At 43.6% G+C, this 21,259-nt stretch overlaps 1 protein-coding gene across 4 annotated transcripts in view; it reads left to right on the top strand.

Annotated features, from left to right (window-relative positions):
• The window catches only part of LOC122417140 (KH domain-containing, RNA-binding, signal transduction-associated protein 3-like), a 54,697-nt gene that overhangs the window by 17,663 nt on the left and 15,775 nt on the right, over nt 1-21,259 (top strand). For all 4 annotated transcript variants that reach the window (XR_006262235.1, XM_043430415.1, XM_043430414.1 and 1 more), the window contains exon 2: nt 8,533-8,654. Coding sequence is in view for 3 of the 4 variants with exons in the window: in XM_043430415.1 (XP_043286350.1) it covers nt 8,533-8,654 (122 nt within the window). In the remaining variant the exon portion in view is untranslated. The remainder of the gene's footprint in view (nt 1-8,532; nt 8,655-21,259) is intronic.

Raw genomic sequence — 21,259 nt, 5'->3', positions numbered from 1 at the left:
TTTCACTCTCAAATATATCGCATTTTGCCCAGCGGTTATAACAGAGGCAAGTTTGCAAAGCACAAAGCGGATTCGCCCAGTGTTTCTAGTTTTTTTTGTCCGTCTGTGTTTCTTTTGCCTCGTTATTATATTCTCTGTGCTTCTAGAACAGGTATATGTTGTAAAGAAACGAGAGAAGTTGGGATGGGGCGGGGGGGGGGGGGGGGTACGAGTTAGAATGATACATAGACACATAGAGATGATAAAAGGAGAAGGTTCGCCTTCGTTTAGCCGCCAGATACACGAGAGGACGAGAGGTGAATGGGCGGAGACCTTCAAGTCGTTTGCGGAAAGAGTTGGATAATTGCACTTTCTTCGCGGCGGCGACGTCCCCCTTTGCTTTTTCATTGTACTTAATATTTCTTCCTTTTATTTTGGGCCTTTTTTTTTCTTCTCTTGCACTCACCTCGTTGACAATTTTTCGCGAATGTCCGCGGCAAAAGAGGCTTCTGAAGTAGAGTCCGATATTTACGGGGCGCGGAGTATGAAATCGAACGATGTATAGCTTTTCGGTTTTCTCTGCCCCTCTTTTCCATGCCAATTTGTTGAACAAGTCTAGCATGTGCCTCCGAGGGGATGGAGTAGTGGCATTAAATTTGTTGTGGTCGAGGGCGAAGGCGAAAAAAATCCCATAAGTTCACGTCACTGGTTTTTGGCTCGATCTTTATCGAACAAAAATTGCTGCAACACGGTACGAACAGTGGAATAAGACCGGAGCTATACTCTACCTCGCTGGATTGTTCGTCCTTTTTCGTTTTTCGTGCTCCGTCCTTCGACGCTTTTGAAAATTGCCTCGCCTCTGATGAAAGAGCGACGAGAACGAAAACGACCATCTCCCTGCGGCATTATATCGCAACTGTCGCCTTTTTTCCCTCGGCCCCGTCTCTCGCCCTCTTTCTGGTTAGTATTGGGGGCCGCGATCGATGTAAGCGATTTTCCATCGCGAGAGCCTAGATATAAAAAAAGTAGGGGCGCGGGATACACAACATGAGACATATGAAATATTGTTTTATTCTCGATAAAACCTGATGCGTTTTAAGGGAATTGAAATTCCATGGGAAAACGAGAGAGGGAGAGGGAGAAAATGGAGAAGAAAAAAAATGACGAGGAAGTGATAAAAAGAGAAAGGGACGGAGAACGAAAAATCGAACAATAAATGCGGTTAAACGACGTTGGATATGGCGCGAAGAAAAAAATCCACGGTATATACGACGACCACGCGACGATCAGTACCGACCAATCGAAAAACGACGACGAGACTCGCCACTAACCCCAAGCGTTTCCAGAATATTGATAAAATTCTTCCACCAGCCCCATATACACGCGCTCACACTTTTCTCCTCTCGCCTCTCTTGATTGCATCCGTTCAACCCTCCCTCGCCTCGCGCCTTCTATTCTTTTGCAAGAATCCCCGATGCTTCCTTCATTCACAAGCTCGTCGTTCCGTTTATGTCTTCTCGTTTCTTTAATACTGCTTTTTTCTCCTTCAAAAAAACCCACACGCTTCGATCGACCTCTCACGAATCTCGAATTCATACATTTCGGGACCTAAATTCGCTTCAACTTTTTAATAACATTGGCATAAGCGTAGATACGCACGCTGCTGCATGCCTTGTCTCGATCGGTTGAAAATTTTCTTTTCCATACTTTCACGTCTTTAGATATTAAAAGACTCTGCTGCGCTCGTGACCTTTCCTACATTACAGACTCTGACAACAAAATCTCAAGTTACGAGAATTTTTTTGAATTTTCTAAAATTCATTCATCCTCGAGTGGATCGATTGCCAGTGGAAAAGAGTGAATTTCTATGCTGCTGTTGTGAAGAGCATCAAGTATCGATACCCTAGTGCTCTTAACTTTTTTATGATCACCTCATTATCTAGAACGATCATCTCAGTGACCTCAATTTTTTAGGGTTTGATTCGACGCAGTCCTTTCACACCAAAATTGAATTTAAAGTATCGTAAACGTAGAATTTTATAATTTTATATACAAAACCACGATATAAAAGTGTGCACATCACACCGCGAACCTTTTTTCCTCTTGTTCTTGCACCGATTGCCTATCATCATTTTTATGGTTTTTATTTCTGTATGTTAAAAAAAAAAGTATATATAAGTTGACGGTACGCATTTGCAAATCGCAGATAGAGAAGGAGAGAAAGGAATAGAAGGAGAACTTATTACGAGCGCGCGCGCGTAATAAAAAGATATACGAAGAAATGGATGAACCGTGGAATCTCGTATTGGCCAATAAAGAATCTGAGTTATGGAACAAAGCACCCCAGAGCTGAAAAAAAATGTATAAGGGGTGTGGAAACGTAAATGCAAGAATATTGATATTGTAGCAGCATAGATGGAATGGCCTCTTCGTCGACCATAAACACATATCATACATGCTTTTCAGTATAGAAACATAAATGTACAGGGCGATCTAAAACTGGGTGGTCGAACTGGAGCGACATTTGGATTATGAATTTTGCAAATATTTAAATCGAGATCTTCCGAAGCTCAGCAGCGTCTTGACAACGAGTATTGAAAAATAATTTTTCACCATGCAATGAAAGTAAGTCGTGTCTACACGCTTCAGATCAGACGGTTCCGATCATTTATTAAGGTAAAATCTTGGCCATTTGAGGAATATTATTCAGCGACGTAATATTTAAAAAAAGATAATGAACGGGAGAGTTTTTTCTGCAGAGTGCAGCCATCTGCGTGAACTACAAACTTTAAGGACATCCTGTACGATACCTGCAGTATCGAACAAAGTAAATTCAAACTGTGGTACATAAATTCTCAGTGCATTAGACAAACGTATAGCCACGTGGGTTAGAGTACATTGTGCAGTATTTCAAATCTTCGCAGTGCGATGGTATAGACCAAAAGCAGAGAATGACCAGAGAAGGGGGCCAGGAGGGGTGTGACGCGTGTGCAGAGAGTGGGTAAAGATATTCCAACCTGTAAAGACCATTTTCAATTTTCCTCTCTGGTTACTCCTCAGCCAGAAAACATTCGGTATCGAATCTACGCTAGAATTTCTTCTGTCCTCGTACATATATAAATACTAGGACACGAACGACTCGCGGGGCTAAACAGCGACGTGAAACATTGTTCTATCCATTCCGTGGACCCCCGATGGCCACGGGAATTCGAGCGTTGGACGAAATCCCATTGAGCCAGGACGACAACGTTTTGCGCTACTCGCAGGCTTTCTTTTTACTGACGTTCGCTTCCCGGCTCTTGACAATCCCAGTGCTCTCGGTCCAGTAGTACCTCGTGCACTTTTCCTCCGGTGTTGGGGCAATGAAAATCACCTGAGAACTCGAGTATTTTCCTTATCGAATTCAACCAAGCTCTCGTGGCTCTAGAACTAAATCATCTGCTGTCAATCGTCCAGGGAACCGACGTCACTAATACCCGCTCCATTGACCATTGACGCGTGAAAATGGAAACCAACATTAGGCTCAAGTTTGCGACGTTGGAGTCCAACGAAATGATATTAAAAAAACTCTCGAATAATTCCAGTTATTCTCCAATTTCATTTCCTGCCTAACACGCAATTTTTCGTTTCTCAACTCACACCGAAGAGTCGTGAAGTCAAAAAACTGGTGAATTACAAATGTTTTTTTCCTTCATTTCGTTTGACTCGAACGTCGCAAACTTCAGCGTCGCGAAACCAACCCAAATAAATACAAACGTTCCTGAAATTTTTCTTTTTTCTTACGGAAATAAAATGTGACGAGTTGTATCGAATTTATCGCGTGGCTCGGTGTAAAAAATATACTATCATGAGGAAAAATGACGGATGGATGGAAAAAGAAGCGTTTCTGTGTGCGCATTCATCGGTAATCCGCCGGATAATGCATCCCGATACGATATACTCGAGTAGAAATGCACGTCCATTGGTCTCCGAAGCTTTGCTCTTATTTCTCAGCTTTTGCTGCAGGCTGTTTCGCCTACAGTGTGGATCTTTTCTATGGGTATCATATCCAATAAAGTTGGGTTAGCTAGCACGCGCTGAAGTTGGTACGAACGTGTCTGGTTCGATAAGCTCGATTTTTCCCAGCCACCCTCAGCAATTTTACGAATGTTGGAAATTTCTACGATCTTACAACAACGATTACGTAGGAATTCACTGCAATGTTACAAGTACTCTGAGCCCTTTACTTTCGTTTCATCAGCGAAGAGGGTTATTTGGAGATAACAATCTTCGTGGCATTTGACTTGACCAAGCAAATGGACCTGCGGTCATTGTCTTGCGAATCTTGTGACGCGTGCTAAAAATTCAATCAGCTAAACGAAAAATGTACGTGTTTTCTCTCTCCCTTTTTACGATTCGTTACAACTTATTCGCAGTATTTAAGCTGCTTCAGTATTTATATGCGAGTGCGCAAGAACATTTATAAAGGGTTTTGGCCTCGCGTGAGTTACTCTAGGAATCGTTGAGACCGTCCGTCCGTCTGTCGCTCTCTTCATCCTTTTCTCTCTCCCATTTTCTTCATTCTGCTCTCCATCCTCACAGACTTCTTTTTATGAATTGTCGAGTGATTCTGAATATTTAATAATATTCTCTTTCGAGGGCTGCCCGGGGCCTGAACCCATCCAACACTCCTTTCCTGAAGTATAATTTTTTCTTTTAACCTTTCTTCGGTAATTTCTCTTCTTCTATACTTTCTGTGTTTCTCACTCTGTTCATTTCGTTTCGCTCACTTGCCTCGGAAACTTCTTTGCAGCGAAGTTTTTCACGAGCCTTTCAGTCTCCGTGTCCTGGCGACTTGCGTAATTTTTTTTCAAACATTGTGTCCTTTCGGATTTAAGCACTCAGTAAAAATAATGAATATTTCTCTTTGCAGTATTCACGAAAATGTCGAAGCTCACTCTCAGTCTTTTCGTACTCCGAATATCGATAATCTTAGTTGAAACCATTCACTGGAAACTCTGGAATGACGTTTGAGGAAATCACGCTCCGGATACTTGACGTTGAAATGTAAAATTTGAGAAATTATTTCACAGCAACTAAAAATTTAAGGGTGATATCTCGACAAGTAATGAAATTACTTCAAAAATACACGTTCAGGCTCGACCTTGGTACTAATTTCAAAACAATTTTCTCCAAAAATTGAACGTTGGAAGATTTTGCGTCGAGTTTTTGTTAAATCAAATTGATTTTATTCTGATGGGATTAGATTTCGTGGTCTACCCCAAGAAAATTTCAGTCGCAACGAGTTTTTCGAATTACATTTGGTGAGATTGAGTCGTTCCTAGGAGAGAAACATGTAATATGTAATATTTTGCACCCCCGGCTCGACTACTGTACATTTGCGTTGATTCGGTGACTTTCGTCGTCGGCCTATATCACGCTCACATCCTGTTAAATCCGGATATTTTCCGGCGCGAAATTTTCATGAGTATTCTCCCTTCCCGCCTCTCCTCACATTTACTTTCGCTCTCATTTTCCTATTGCATCTTTAATAAAATCCTCTAGAGTTTTCTGCTGCGCTGCGTCAAAACGGCTGATCCTATTTTGCCTTCTTTCCCCCGCTCGCGAAAAAACTGCCCTCGGGAAAAAACGACTCGCGACATATTGCATATTGAAACAAACTTCAGTCGTAAGTAGGCCTCGAAATTTTCGACTTTAATGACGGTTGAATTGCTAAGGGACGCATCACGGTTTTAAGCACAGAAAATTTTGCTCTCCCGTCTCCGGAATCTCAATCGACCCTTACGGTGGAGATAAAATTGACTTTCAATGACAATCCCACTTTTTGGTTTTACACATCCCAGAATTCGATGTTAAAATAATACAGAAAAGCCTCAAAATAAACAGACAAAAATGGAAGAATAAATAAAAGCTAAAAAAAATAACGTAAAAGCACGTTGAAACAGTATAAACGTGAAGAAAAATGCGTAAAATACCAGTCAGAGAAAGAGATATGATCGTGTACCTACTACCAAACTCAGACCTGCCAGCACGAACTGTCTCGTTGAAACTAAATGCGTATCACAGTCGACGTGCCCGCTGCGCAATTTATATACCATGACATCGTTCTTCTCCCGTACGGACAGGCAAGTTCACGCGTACCAAGAGAGCAGGAGAAAGAGGGGGGAATACAAAAAAGAAGAATTGAGGAGTTAATGGAGGCAGAATATTGCGAGGGATCTTTGAAAACAAAGCCTCCGAAGGCGTCTTTTTTTGATTGTGATCATGGTGACACTTGGATTTTATGAAGATTTCTCAGCAGAACTCGTTCCAAAGTGACAAAGAGAATTTGCAGTCCGAAATGGTTGAAATTATCGACGTGGATCAAAGCGAAAGTTCCTTAACAGCGTTCACTGTTCAAGTTTTTCACAGATTCCTTCGGCTCCTGTGAAATTGTGGCACGGTATCGAATATCATAAAAGTCGTTACGGCGCAGCGACGGTCTTTGGGTGGTTCACAGAGACTTGAGTCGCTGAAATAGGCTTTTTAAGTGAAGAGATGAAATTATAAAAACGTGCACGGGGGGATATGCAGAAACATGATAATAAAAATAATAGAATCCTTGACATGCACTGCGCATTTACTCGTCAAGGTTTTTGCGAGCCCATTCCATAACTCAGCAGCACTTGTGTTCGCTATTTTGCACGCTTCTGAGACTCCCTGCAAACGCGTTGTCCACAGTCGTTGTTTGCCTAGCGCTGGACTATCTCCAATCTGCGAAATGAGGAGAAAATTGAGTGACAAACCCGGCCGATTAAGGGGGCAACATCTTCATTGAGTTTGATCGAGTTGGCACCTTCGAAAACTAATAAAACCCGCGCTCGGCGATCGCGATGGCGAATCGGTGCACGGGTACGCGGTAACCCAACCAATTGTTGACTCGAGGTCGAGACCGCTTAACTCGGGAGATTGTTCCAGCCACACACGCAGTCGGGGCGTGCGAGCGTTCCGAATATTCTTGTTTTCTGAACTGACCCGGTACAACGAAAGCGATCAAGTCTTGAATTCTTAATGACTGTGACCTTTCGAAGCTCGCGATTGCACTCTTTATCTCCCGGCTAATAAAATCGAAAATGGAAGCGAGTTCGCCACTTCTCCGGGATATTCGGCCGCCCTGGAATATCCACGAGCGACGTACTCCATCATTCGTTTCATGTATGATTAATGAGCCGCCGCCCCCCTCCTTTCTTGCCACACACGCGCGCACACACACACACACATTCGCACTTCTTTCTTCGCTGGAAATAGAACGGGGTCGAAAGTTGGGTTCGCGCGGTGGTTCAATGTATTCGTGAAGAAGCGGGCGGGCGGGCGCGACGAAACATGTCAAAGAGTACGAGAAATATCCACTTTCGTTTCTATCGAGAAAACCTCTTGACGTTCGATCGAGCCCTCGCAAACTCCCGTCTCATCTCGACCTTCGCCCTTTTCTCCTACCGATTTGCAAACATCACGTTTGCTCTCCATCCGTCCGTTCGAAAGATTTACTGTTTTTTCCCTTCCTCGAAAGAGGAAATGAGATAGCTCACACGCGAGTGTATTCTCGCGCGCGGTCGCGGCCCGAACGTTTATGGTGGATCGAGAATACAGCGCAGAAAAAGTGAGAAAAGCTTACGTTGTTGTGTCCCCTCAGGGCGTAAAAGTTGCACAAAACATGTCGTAGAGAAAGAACGAGGGATTTTTTTTTTCCCCCCCTCGGAGATGTTGACTCCGCATCGTTATAGTTACCGAGTCACGTTCTTGCACCGTGGAAAGTACTCTCGCAAAACGGAAATCACTATGTCACTGCGAAAGCCACTCTTGTATCATAATACTTGGGATACAAGAGGAAAAAGTTGGGTGTCGAGTTACGAGAAAGATAGCACGGCAATAGTGACTCGCCCCTCCCCCTTTCTGGGGGAATTTCTTTCGCACCCGCGGTACACTTCAATGTACGGAAGTGCCACGGCCCCCTGCCCCTTCGCCATCAACTTTACAAAGGTTATTGTTTTCTTTTTCTCTTCTTTTTCATGCCGAAACGAAAAAACGAATATAGTTCCTCACGAAAACGGTGCAACTGACTTCTCGAGCTTGATCAACCATTGTAAGAGCTTCGCTCACAGATTTCATTTTCTTTCATCGAATCCTCTTTTCGTTACCGATCCTCCGAGACCGCCGCCAACAAAGCCCTCCCAATTGATGCTCCAACGACCTTGGCCACAACCTTGATGTACATGTGCTACTCAAATTGGACGCTTTTGTACACCTGCGAACACTCGCAGTCTATTTCTACGATTGGAAATATCAAGACTTTTGGGACCCTTGGGAACTCTTTCAAATGAATTTAGAATTTCGTCTGTTAAACATTTTTATTTCATTGCTCTTTTAAAAAAATTTCACCGATAAATAATCTGACGAATGACGAAATTTAACGGGGATAATTTGACAATTTTCATGTATTCCGGATTCAGCAAGGTAGATAAACTTCTTAGCGGCCCACAAGCAGTCACGTTTGTTTTGATTAATATGTTGCAGAGATCCAGAAAACCCAAGCAATCGGGAAGCCCCTGAGGGATCCGAAGTACGTGGACATTTATCGAGAGAAGCCAATTCGAGTTGCGGTTAAGGTGCTGGTTCCAGTCCGCGAACATCCCAAGGTAATTACTCAGTAAATGCCAACTTCGGAGTGCTCTCTGCTTCTCCCCAGCCTGAGCAGCAGTCTTCCCAGCTTGCTCTTTCGCACATATTAGTTTCGATAACGGCATATCCGGTTGAGGGGTGAGAAGTCGCGCGGGCCCGCGCGAATTACTTCCGTCGAATATTACAAACTCTCGCACTATCCTTTCCACGAATTATATGGGCAACCGGAAAGCGATGTTGGCCATTGAAACACTATCGGGACTGATACAGCGGTTGTCACTATAAATGAGCTTGCCAAAGTGTCAAACAAAATTCAGTTCGTAATTATTGCTGTACCTCAAAGACTCTGCGCACGGCCAATGACTCTGCTATTTCTTCTTGATAAGATTCCAATCTCGAGTAATGTACTAGTTTTCCTTTCCCCGCGTTCATCCGGTTTGATAGTGCCCTTACTCGTATCTCCGATCTCCTTCCCTTTGCTCCTCCGCCGCTGCTGCTGCTGCTGCTGCAGAACCAAACTCTCGATCTCCCGTGGCAAACCAAGGAGGAAATTATATTCCCAAAGTTACGTGATAATGTTAGTGCAGTAAACCTCGCCATGTTCCTGTAAACTTTTGAACATTGCGGTGCTTCTGCTTTGGTGTACAGACGCGGCTGCGGACAGAGTGAGAGAGTAAAAGTAAACAATTATTTGATTAAAATGGGATACAAAGAAGGGAATTGGGTCGCACTCACTTTTATAATTTTACCAGTTTTGCTAAACGCTGCAGTTTTGGTGAAATCACGCTCTTCAACTGTTTATTCATTTTTGGGCCGTCTATTCCTGGATTTCGGGAATTCAATAGATTTTCACGCTCCTCTCGTTTTATAAATCCAGGTACAAAACCAAATTTTTACTTCAATCTTATCTATTTACTGCTGCCTCGAATTATTTTCCAATTGTTAGAATAATTTTCTACGTTAATGTTCAAATATTCAACTATAATTGTGCATAGGATTTTTCCCAATTATCGTTATAATTTGCTGGTGGAACGTTCTTTTTTGCTAAAAAAAAGCAGTGTGGGGTAAGTAGGCCAACAATGACGCTGAAGTTTCCAACGTTGGAGTCCAACGAAATGATCGGAAAAAACTCTCCAATAATTCCAGTAATTCTCCTATTTTGTTTCCTGCCAAATTTGCGATTCGTTGTTTTTCAAGCTGCACCCAACGATTCGTGAAATAAAAAATTGGTCAATTTCAAACGTTTTTTTCGTTCATTTCGTTGGACTCCAACGTTGGAAACTTCAGCTTCGTAGGCCAACAATGATATGGGGTTGGCTAACACGTGTGTCGACGTACACGAGTGTGCTCTAAATGGGCCCACTCAAGGTGTGCCAGTAAAAATATAATATTCTATGTGTGTAAAAACTGCAATTCTGATTTTGAATGACGAGGATGAGGATCATTTTCTCACACTTATGGACAAAAATTATCTTTACATTCACTTACGACAACATTTTGTATTCATTGCTCGAATCATCAAATAAACAATATTAATAATTATCCATTTTTATTAATTTCACTAATACGTAATTGATTATCAAGTAAAAATAGTACCATATCAACTTGTCTCAATGCTTGTGTCAACTTGCCCCGACCGTGGGGTCGGTTGACACGAAAACGGTTCGTCAAAAAAGCCATTCAATAATTCATTTCGTTTTTAATTTAAAAATTCATATTTTCATCTGAAATAGAGGAAGGTTGTTTCTATTTGAAAAACCATTTGATTTTTTAAATCGTCTTTAGTTCCTTCTTTACAAGCAATGGTTTGAAAAGTTGGCCAGTCAGCTCCGCTCTGTCCTACTCGACTTCGATAAACTTCGAATTTTCTGGTTGACGAATCCTCAGTTTTCGGGCCTTTTTTTATTTAGAACCAGCGTTTTTGATGAATTTGCAGTAGAGTTCTACGTTGCTCGGTTCATGATTGTTGCGTCATGAATTCGAGAATATTTCATAATTTTCCGAATCCTGGGCAGGAAGGAATGAGGGAAGAAAATAGACGAAAAAAATGAAAAAAAAACCAGCGGTTTTTTAATCTCATTTATCAAAGCGTACATTTTTTTCCTCCCTTGTCTCTTTATATTTGCACCCTCGTAAATTCCTACAAGGACACAAGAATCCTTCTTCCGATTTAATCTGACAGGCAGAGAGACTACGTCAATTAAGCATCCCGGGAAAAGGCGAATTAACTGTCCGCGCGCTCGATCCTTTAGACGAAAAACAGTCTAGAACATAGTAAATTTGTCGGGGTTGAGATTCAAGCTTGCCTAAGCATTTCTCTGGGTTTCTAGGACTAACTGGAAGCCAGGAATTCCCTCCAGCTGTCGAGAGGTTAAATGAAACTGAAAACAACTTAGGGAGACGGCGAATGGCTCGGGCTACGGCATCAGCAACTGGCGAAAGCCAATTTGAGTTCCCTTCCATGAATGGGTTTCTCTCAAATAGACATTGTACTCGCACTTACCTCACTATTTATTTGATATTTACCGTCTCCTCAAACTTCGCGTTGAAAATCTTGTTCCCGAAAAGTTCACCAACGTTGGATTTTTGGGTTCGTAGCACACTCGGCGAACTACACAAAGAGGAAATTCAACCTGCTAGAATGGACGGACAAAATCGACTTTATGAGCAACAAATATTTGGCACACGAACAAAAAATTTGCACAGTGAAATTCGAACTTCCTCGAAGCATCAATTGTGTGGTGTTTCTCTGAAATTTTCGAGATCAGTTTTCCATGAATTTTCCAACATCTGTTTTTCCATGTTTACTCAAGTCCAAGATAAGGATCCCCCTACGCAAGTGTTTTTGGTGGTGGCAAATGCTATCGGAGTGCGAGGACTCGATTGACTGATGTTTTATTGCTTAAACATAAATGATGGTTTTTTCGTGTCAAATGCACCATAATTTTTAGTCGATGGAACCACATCACGCCTGCCATTCCACGTTCGAGTTAATATGGTAATTCGGTCCGTAAAGGAAACACGGAGGCTGGGAGGTACTTTGATTTTAATCTTCTTCTTGACGCGTTGCAAATGCGCTGAAATCTGGTACAGAGTGAAATTGGATGAACTACAAAGAAGAAAATGGATGTTCGCTGATCTCCCTATCATTGATATCTCTATCAGATATCCCTTTTCGGAGAGACTCACACGACGGGGTCTGCCCCATTTTACCGTGCAAGAAAAACGCCCCAGACGAATCTGTTTTCTTTCTCCGAAGACTCCATCACGAGTCTCGTAAAGATCGATCAATCTTTCCAGACCTTTTTTCTTCGGATCCCCCCACCGAGAGTATTAAACCCTATCTGGTTTAATACTCGAAACATTTTCCTCCTGCGCCCCATTTCAGTTGACGGGGGGGTTATTACGACAGCTGGGTGTGTGACATTCAAATTTGTCAAGGCTTGCCGAAAAGGGGGGAAACGAGCTGGGTGTGAAAATTCACGAAAATCGTGAATATTAGAGGGAAATACTTGCACAGGATCACCAGCTGTGCGGAATCGATTTGTCCCATTCCGATCGAACTCGTGTCTTGGCATCGAGTCCCTCGAATTTTTGGCTAGAGGACACGAAACTGGTTTTGCTTGACCAGAAATCACCAAATTTTCTTCCCCCGGAGACGATGGACTTTTCTGTCGATTTTCCCGATCGAGTTTCAAAAATATTCATTTTCCTCTGCTGGATACAATTATCGTTGAATTTAATAGCCGAACACGCCGAGAATTTCGACGTCTTGTTCTCCTCGTTCTGATAATTTTGAACACCGGTGCGCGCACATACACCGTCAGAGGTCAAATTTCCACTTGTAATTATTGCCGAAGTTGCGAGAAATCAGAATGCTACGTGGTGGAGGCACTTTGTGCAGAGCTTCCTCCGCCCGTCGTCCACCTCTTTTGCCCACGTCCTCGACCAAGTTTTCCACCCTCAAGTATGGCGGCCCAGCAAAGCGACCATTTGGAAAAGAAGTTCCGCAATTTCGCGAGCAGCCTTTTCACCCGTCGTTTCTTCTTCTTTATCCGTTTTTTTTATATTTTTTTTACCATTTCTTGGCTGTCCGCAAGATGCCATAGGGCGATATCATCGAGCCTCGTGAATATTTCGTGAAACGACTTTTGTCCTCTCAAGAGCTCTTTCTCTTCACCCTTTCTGACACGATGAGATTCTCTCCAAACTTGAATCGCACAGACTCCGAAAATCCTCTCTACTCCGTCTTGGCTTTTCGTCGATTCAGCCGAAGAAAGCCCCGCAGTATTTTCTAGGCTTCTCGAGACACCACTAGCACCCTGCTCCGACCCTTTCTTCCCCGTTTTTTTTTTTTTTTTACTCTCCACAACTCTCTTCTTCCAGAGGTTGTTCCAGAATATCGGAAAGCCTATATTTCCTGACGAGAACTTTGTGCTCTCCCAGGCAAAAAGAGATGCAAGCGTCACGTTTCGTGCAAGCGTAATGCGCGTTTCCATGTTCGATTTCCTACGACGGAAGTTCGTATTATGTCGTTATCCGGATTAGGGCTCGGCGAGCACTGCTTTTATTTCATCGAATCATTCGCTCTTTTCAGCTCTACTACTAAACCCAGCTGAGGTCATCGTTTGTTTCCCTGCCGAGGGAGCTGCTGCGGCTACAAGAATTTTAATCCTCAAACGATAAACGACGATTTGTTATCCTGCATTTGTTACGAGTCTATTCTCTCGACGATGAAACGAAGCTTAACTCGCGTTAAATCTATAAAATTCATGGTATTTCCGTAACTTAACAATCCCTCTGAATTTATAACGATGAATGAGATTGTAGTTGCAATACCAGAGATTTCATTGTAGCCGTTAGGATGTCAGGTGTATTTATGTATACGCGGTATATACGAGGTGGAATTCTCGAGTCGAGAATTTGTGTTGCTGCCTCGATTCGCAATTCAGGGTCTTCTCGAGAGGTTCACGAAGATCTCACCGGTGCCCAGATCTCGAGTACCTTTTCTCATCGACGATTCTCTTTCCAGTTTGCACGCTTCACTCTCCTCGTAGCGCATTCCCTCGCGAAGGAACGTGGACTTGGCACTTGACCGTAGTTCCCCGTTCCTCTCGAAGTGGCGGCTGTGCACTTTGACCGCACGGTCCTAAAGTTATGTACATATACGTAGGTCGTTTGTACGTGCCAATCTATCTTAAACCATTGACTCGAAGGAGTGTCTCGAACGGTACATAAATATCGATTCGCAGCCCCATTCGTCTCGGAATCCAACGACGAAAATCTCCGTCGGTGGCCTCGTCGCCAAATATCGTCATTTTAACATTCCGCTTTAGAGCGGGCACATAAAAAATGTTGACAGCTGAACATAAAAGAGTCTGTGGATGCAGGGACAGGTATGCGCTCTTGAAAATCGTTCGCCACTTTATTCTCCACGCTGCTACGGTCCAGAAAGCTGTCTCTGGCCTCAATTCCTCTTTCACCGAAGCTTCCTCACCGTCACACCTCTCTCCTCTTCCTCTTGCCGTCAATTCTGCGCCCTCTATTATATTACGCTGGTGAAGAAGGTGAACGCTACACGTTGGATCTCGCGCCACTTGAAAAAATCTCTACGTAACATCTGTTACTGGTTATTGGAGAGCTTTTGGCGCCGGTCTTGTCTGGGAAAGCAAGAGAGGAGGGCTACACGAGAGCACATCCGGTATCTTGACGTCTAACACGCTCTTCTTCTCCTGCTTTGTCTCTCTCTCTCTCTTTGACTCTTTTCTCTTTTTCTCCAATTCTGACCAGCAGGTTCACTGTGGTAAATATCGAATGGCAAGTTATTTCGTTGATGGCCGTACGCGAGTCGAATTCGAAAAGCCATTCTGGTGATTCGTCGACGGCTGGTGCGCCGCGCGACCCTCCTGCCGCTTCCCTTTACCTTCTCCGAGACACCCTCATCGTAAAAGCTTCACTCGATAGTTAGCTATCCTCTCCAATATCCGCAGCAATTCTTGGCGCTGGTGTAACGAAGGATTAATTCGTTCGATTCTTTCATGTCCTGGATACGAAAAAGAAAGAGAAATAGAAGAAAGTATGGCCGACCGGAAAAGGGTATCAGGGAGAGCAAGGGTTGTTAGAGCAAGATTTATATACTGCAGTACATTCTCACGTTCCAACGCGCGTATCCGTTTCCCTTCAACCCTCTTTACCTCGTTCTCGCCCTCTTACTTACTCACCCTTTGTCTGCATACGTATATATACATTCAACAAGGACTTTCGAAGCCAGCGAAGGTGATCTTCGGGCGAGCCAACAATTTGTCTCATTCATGAGTGCATGAAGGAAACAACTTCGCTCCTCTACTCTCCTTTACTTTCCACCATTCCTTATTCAACGATAGGGAGAATTAACTCTGTTTCAATGTCTTACGTATAACCGCAGCTTCGCGCGTACAAAGACCACCAATTTTCCAGCATTTGCCTCTCCATTTCGAGGCCGGGATTGTTCCTGCGAACTGGCCCATTTTCATTTTCTCCAATCCTCGAGAACTCATTTTTCCATCGATTTTACGTCTTTAACGAGTTTTCTGCTTTTTTTTTTTTTTTTTTTTTTTACACCCATTTTCATCCCCAATGAGGAGCGTGGGTGTGATACATTTGTCGAATAGCGATACGCCTGACGGAATAAACCTCGGTGCGGTATCGAGAGCCCGGAAAATTTGAATAATTAATGTCCTATTGAGCAACAGATAGAGGCACAGATAAATGAGGGGCTAGTGAACAAGGAAAGAGAGAGAGAAAGAGCCAGGGGCGGAAGATGAAAACAAAAAGCGTACCGGTTACACAGAAAGAGAGGAAAGACCGTGGGAGCGAGAGAGAGGCAGCCATGCGGAAGAATTAAAGGCATATCACGCTGCGGGTAAACCGATAACGATTATTCACGAGGCAAACAATTTTGCTGGCACAGTGCGAACACCAGCCCGTTCTACTCATCATTGTACAAAACTGTCGCTCCAGGTGGAGCTCTCCCCGACGCCCCTTTTGCTGCGCCCATCCCGCATACATGCTTCTCTGTATCCAGTTGCATCGCTCTCTACTCTTTCTCGCGCTTTCGTCCTGTTTGCATACCGAAGTGCGCCAGCCGTTGAAATTAGATCTGCAGAGAAACGGGACATTTGCAGCGTGCGGCCTACTCTGCCCGCCCCCTCCCTTCATCCGGATACCTCGTTCGCTCTGGATTTCACGTCCCTACTTTATAACACCGTGGTGAAATTCACGCACCCCAATAGAGAGTTGCGAGTACTGCTTCGGGCTTCACCCGGAATACAGACATAATCCATGCGTCGCGCGTCGGCAACGCGTTTTCGGTCTCGATCCCCCACTCGCAGTGGTAGCTTCAGGATTCTTCGTCATATTCCCGTTGAATCCGAAGTTTTCAACGACTGAAATACGAGATTCGTTTTATCATTTATCTGGATAGAGGCTCGGAGAACAGATTGTCATCGAGAGTTCAGAGCTATCAAACATTTTCATGGGTTCGTCATCGGTAGCCATTTTCAAGGGGTGATCGGGGCGTTTCAACGATGCGGTGCTTACGGAGACAATGGAATGATAGTGGTGGCCTCATAACAGAATGACCGTGCTTCTGATCCCTTTTATCGGAAGTTTCTAGACTGCGATGGAACATAAACTAGCCAAATATGAATCCGTTGTTATTTCAGCCCGCAGTGGCTTGTTTACGAGCCCTGGGCTGTTAGGGACTTACTTAAGGAAGCTCTGCAGCAACATCGGTGGACACAGTCAGGCTGACTCGTGCTCGTGATGCGACAAGCACCCATCGTGATTATCGTCGTAAAATGAGTGATAGCTGCAATCGTTGTCAAGCTTTCACTTTAGTGTTCCGATCGAGTTTACTTTGTAAAATGTCCATTTGGCTCGTAAGACGTTGTTTCAAATCCCTCGTAGTTTCTCGCTTTCCCGGTCCCTTCCAAGCTTCTTTTGCCATATTTCCGGGCAGGACCGCACGGTAAATCATAAGTCACAAATAGAAGCAAAGCTCTTTACCGCTCGGCTGCCGTAGTTGGCTTCAGAGACTGCTTCTTCTTGTGCTGCTGTTACTGCTGCTGCTGCTGCTGCTGTTGGTGATGGCTGGTTGGTCCAACGCCTCTGGAAACTTTGATTTATCGCCGATTACACCGTTCCTCATTCTCAACGCCAGTGGGACCACTTTAAGCCTCCTCCATCCTGCTTTATTGAATCAGCTCATGTGTGATGCGCTAGAAATCGTTTTATATACGACTTTTATAGCTGCAGGACATTGCTTAGCTTTAACGATCATAAGCTTCGACCATTTCAGGCTGCGGATTCCAATCATTTTCAGGCCGAATTGACCCCGCTGAAAATCGAAGGCAAATCGAATGCTGTCAATTTGAAATTCTAATCAGAATAATGTCAACCGTACATTTACAGTTCCGCAGGGCTCCGCTGAGTGGGCAGTTGAGATATTTTGCATCGAAAAAGAACTCGATGAGTTTACAACATTGCGAATTTGATTCTCTCAATTGCTTTGGCGCAGTATTAAGCACGTGCACAGATCTTCGTTCGGTCACCTTGACAAGAGAATTCTGCCTCTGCTCAAACTACGTTCTGTAACGGACTAATTATTATAGTGTGCAGGTTCCTGAAGCCCTTATAGCTCATTGGAACTTTGAATCTGTCTATAGATAGGAGAGCCGGCCCAAAGTCATCCGGGTTAACAATGTCCCTTGATTTCATCTCGCAAGATACCGATTGCCAGGTTGGTCGTGCCCATCTCTTGGCGACATCCTTCAGAGTTAGCTCGACATTTCGGACGGCATTAATTAGCGAACTTGGTGAATTAAACTACCTTGAAAATCTTGATTAATCATGAATGGTCCAGTTTCACTGGGCGAGCTCCCTGCTCGTTTCCTTCAGTGTTCTTACGGCCCTCCGAACTATCAATTCTCTGCTAATGCAAGCGCACACCGCGAAGAAAAACAGGAGACTTTTTGTCCCAAAGCAGAGGGGGATAACTTTTCTCACAATCTTGAAACTCAATTTTTTTTCACGATGCATGAATTACGGAGGCGCTGCGCAACGTCGGTCTAGTGAACGAATAAAACTTTTGCCAAATCGGATGTCGTAGAAAAATTGCGGATAGTTTCAGAGGCTGTGACCGAAGCAGGGAGAAAATGTCGAACGCGGAACGAACCCGCGAGGTCCCTGGCTCTCTAACTTTCTTCTCCCTCGGCACCCCCCGACCGGGGTGCTATACATTTAATTTCTTCAATTACCAAAGTCCTGAGATTCGTTTAATTGATTTTCGTGGGAGCCTTTGGTGACGGAAACTGGCGTTGCCGCAGCCATAGTACGGTTGACCGGGAGGTCGCGCGTCGCGTTTACGTCGGAAAGCGTTGTCGAGTCACTCGATATATAGAAGCAACGGTTGAAAGATTATCATGCATGCTCGTTTGTTAGTTAATCCCAACAACGTTCAAACCTGTTGTCTGGGGGGGAATCGATGCCCGTTGCTGCTAGTAGCAGCTCTCGATTCAACGTGCATATTCCACGCAGTTTGGTGACGTCACTCCACGCTCTTTGGATCAGTGATTCCCGTCGAACCTTTGACATTGAGGCTCGTTTATTTATAGAGCAAGCGTTTGTCCCACCTCGTGATTGATCACCGATTTCTACGGCTGTTTGAGCAATGTCGCGTGTCTGTGTGCTCTAACATCCGGATACATACGTTACCGGATACGATCGAGTTCCGTGTGACACACACCGATTGCATTCCTCAATCTCCGAAACTGTTCTCGGAAACTCGCTGTTACCTCCACTCACCCCGATGTTCCTTCGAATAAAGGCTTTAAAAGTACTCGACAGCCCTTTAAACCACTCCACTCGCTCCACCAAGATTCTGTTGGCTTTACCAAGTAGTTCTGCATCGCCGAGTTTATCTGCCACTAATACCCTCCACCAAGGGGGGGGGGAGCCTTTTCCAACGTTCAATCTTTGTTCGAAACCCTTGAAGCTGAGCTCGGTGTTGCATAGTTTTGCTTTCTCGAGGTGGCAAACCCCCCCCCCCCCCCCCCCCTTCATTCCTTATTAATCCCGTGCGGAGATACATTTTAACTTGAAATTTTCATTGAAATGACATTACATTTATTTATGAGGCATTTCTTTGCTCCGACTGGCGCCACTCGCGCTCTTCATACTTCTCTTCCATATTCTGTTTACTTTCGAGAGCACTACTCTAGACGGGTTATCAGATGTTGCCAGTATTTCCCAGCCGTCATTTGCCTTGTTAACCAGACGAATTCCCGGAGACTCGAATATTCATTTCAGCCTCGGGCCACTTAAGTCCTTTCACAAGTCGAGCTAACTCCGCACACGCAGAAGTTTATTCGACCTCAATTGCACATTTTGGTACGACGAATTGTAACGTTTCCAGAATATTATTCGACGATTAGAATTTGCAATTGCTCCGGCCCCGCTGCCTCATTGCTGGGGGAGGGGGGGGGGGACAAAAAATCTCGCATTTTCTATTCGCTCCAGGAATTTTTTTCTCACTCTTTCAACCGAGTTAACAAACTCTTTTATGTTGCAATACTGAAACTACAAATTTACCGGGGCGCTTCTCTTTTAAAAACGGTTTACCGGCGCTTTAATATAATAAGTATCTCTGCACGAGAAACTCGCTGATTATTTTCACTATTTTTTATGAAAAATGAAGCCCTTCCTCTCTCACTCTCTATGACAGAGGCAAACAAACCTTTTTCTCTAACGAATTTTAAGGGTGGACACCGAGTGGGCGTCCCTCGAATAAAAAACCTGCTCCGTGTGTAGTTCTATAAGAATTTTAATGAAGTCCGGGCCTCCCGTATTTTACATGCGGACGTACAAAACCTCTATTAATTACCACAAAAAGAAATAAGCGAAGGGACACGTTTTGCCGTATTCAAATTTTCGCATTTCTCGTTGAAATGCATGATTATTGTTTCATGATTTCACGCGGAAAATATTCTTTTATTTTACCATTTTTCCCCGCATCTCTGAAAGAGCCTTCGTTGAAAATATTCTGTTTCCATCATTACGCTTTAATGGAAAATCAAATAGGAATATCGAATGGATCGTGTAAATATCGAGAGCTGAATGGCTTCGAAATGTTTGATTTGCACAACGATGACTTTTCTTTAAATAAATATTTAAAATAAACGAAATGAGAATTTTCGTTACACCAATTTCCAGCGTGTAAATTGTTGACCGAAATTCTGTTCAGAAAGCCGTTAATCAAAATATTTTATTTCTGTGAAACGAAAATGAATGAAGAGACTGAAAAAAAGTTATACAATTTTTTTTTATCACTGCAGCAATGCACACAGCGCAATTGAGTTCCGAAAACACATATTCCCAGAAGTACTCTCACCTTTTTTTCGCGTAAAAAGTGTCTCACTACCGTGACACGACTTTGTAAATATAAGCGTATAAAAAACTCTCGAAATACGGGTGGTTCGAAAATCCCTCGACCGATGTGCTAGAAATTTTCACGTTCCTGGTACATCCAATTATTCATCGTGTAACAAGCAATTTTTTTGTACGGTCCTCATGTTTTTTGTTTGTAACAGGAAACCTGAAGATTTTGCTCGGGAACGATGTTTTTGTTTGTTCAAAAAATCGTTTTTGTAGTTTAATATCGACTCGATTTCTTTCGCCTGCTGGTTTCCGAGGAAAGGAAATAACTATTTTGAGATTTATCTGAAAAATGATTCTTCAAGATCTTTTTTCATGCCCGCAAGTCATTTTTCTTTCTGAATAAAAATATTGTCGATGCTCCCGAGCACGTAGAACGAACTAAAAAAAGCTTCGGGGTTGCTCGACTAGTTGTCATCAAAAAATTCCATTTTCTGCGTGCTCCCCTCGAGCGAGCAGCCCCTCCGACGACTTGAAAAGACTTTTCCGTCGATCAGAAATGGCCTCCTCGTAGGAGAGACGAACGTTCGAAGAGCGACAGGACGATTTGAAATAGTCTCAGCTTTTGCAATATCCGAACTGGTAATATCGTTAGAAAGGAATTGCCTCGAGCGCGGGGTGTAAAGAGCAGGGTGAGGATAGCTTTTGGTACTTCATGGCGACGAGTAATCTGGCTCTTTGATCGGAGCGAGCTTCTTCGTCTCAATCGTTACTGTCATCATCCCCAAAGCGACATTGGAGTTTAGTTATGCTTCTGCCTCCGTCGTCTTTCGCATTTGACACTATTAAGAAACTGCCAAGTTTGGATCCCATTAGCTCGCTGTAATATCGGAGTCATTGGAATATTCGATCGCTATCTACAACCAACAATTTCAGTCACAAAAAACAACATCGATTAAAACATTTTTCCAAGTCGGACCGGCGGAAATAAAAAATCACTAGAAAAATCTTGATTATTTTCTGCTTTTTCTTTTTCTAAATTTTTTCTTACCGCGACGTCCCCTGCTGTCACAACCGTCATGACAATGTAACCGTAATTCACGTGACAGAGGGAAGAGAGAGGGAGAAAGTTGGGGGGAGAATTTTACTCTGCGCATCTAGAGCGAACGTATAGTCGAATTTGTAACGTCATCAAGCATTTTCCAACATT

Source organism: Venturia canescens, chromosome 10 (genome assembly GCF_019457755.1).
Source record: "Venturia canescens isolate UGA chromosome 10, ASM1945775v1, whole genome shotgun sequence".
In the NCBI taxonomy this organism is placed as follows: domain Eukaryota; kingdom Metazoa; phylum Arthropoda; class Insecta; order Hymenoptera; family Ichneumonidae; genus Venturia; species Venturia canescens.
This window is presented reverse-complemented; position numbering and strand designations above follow the sequence as displayed.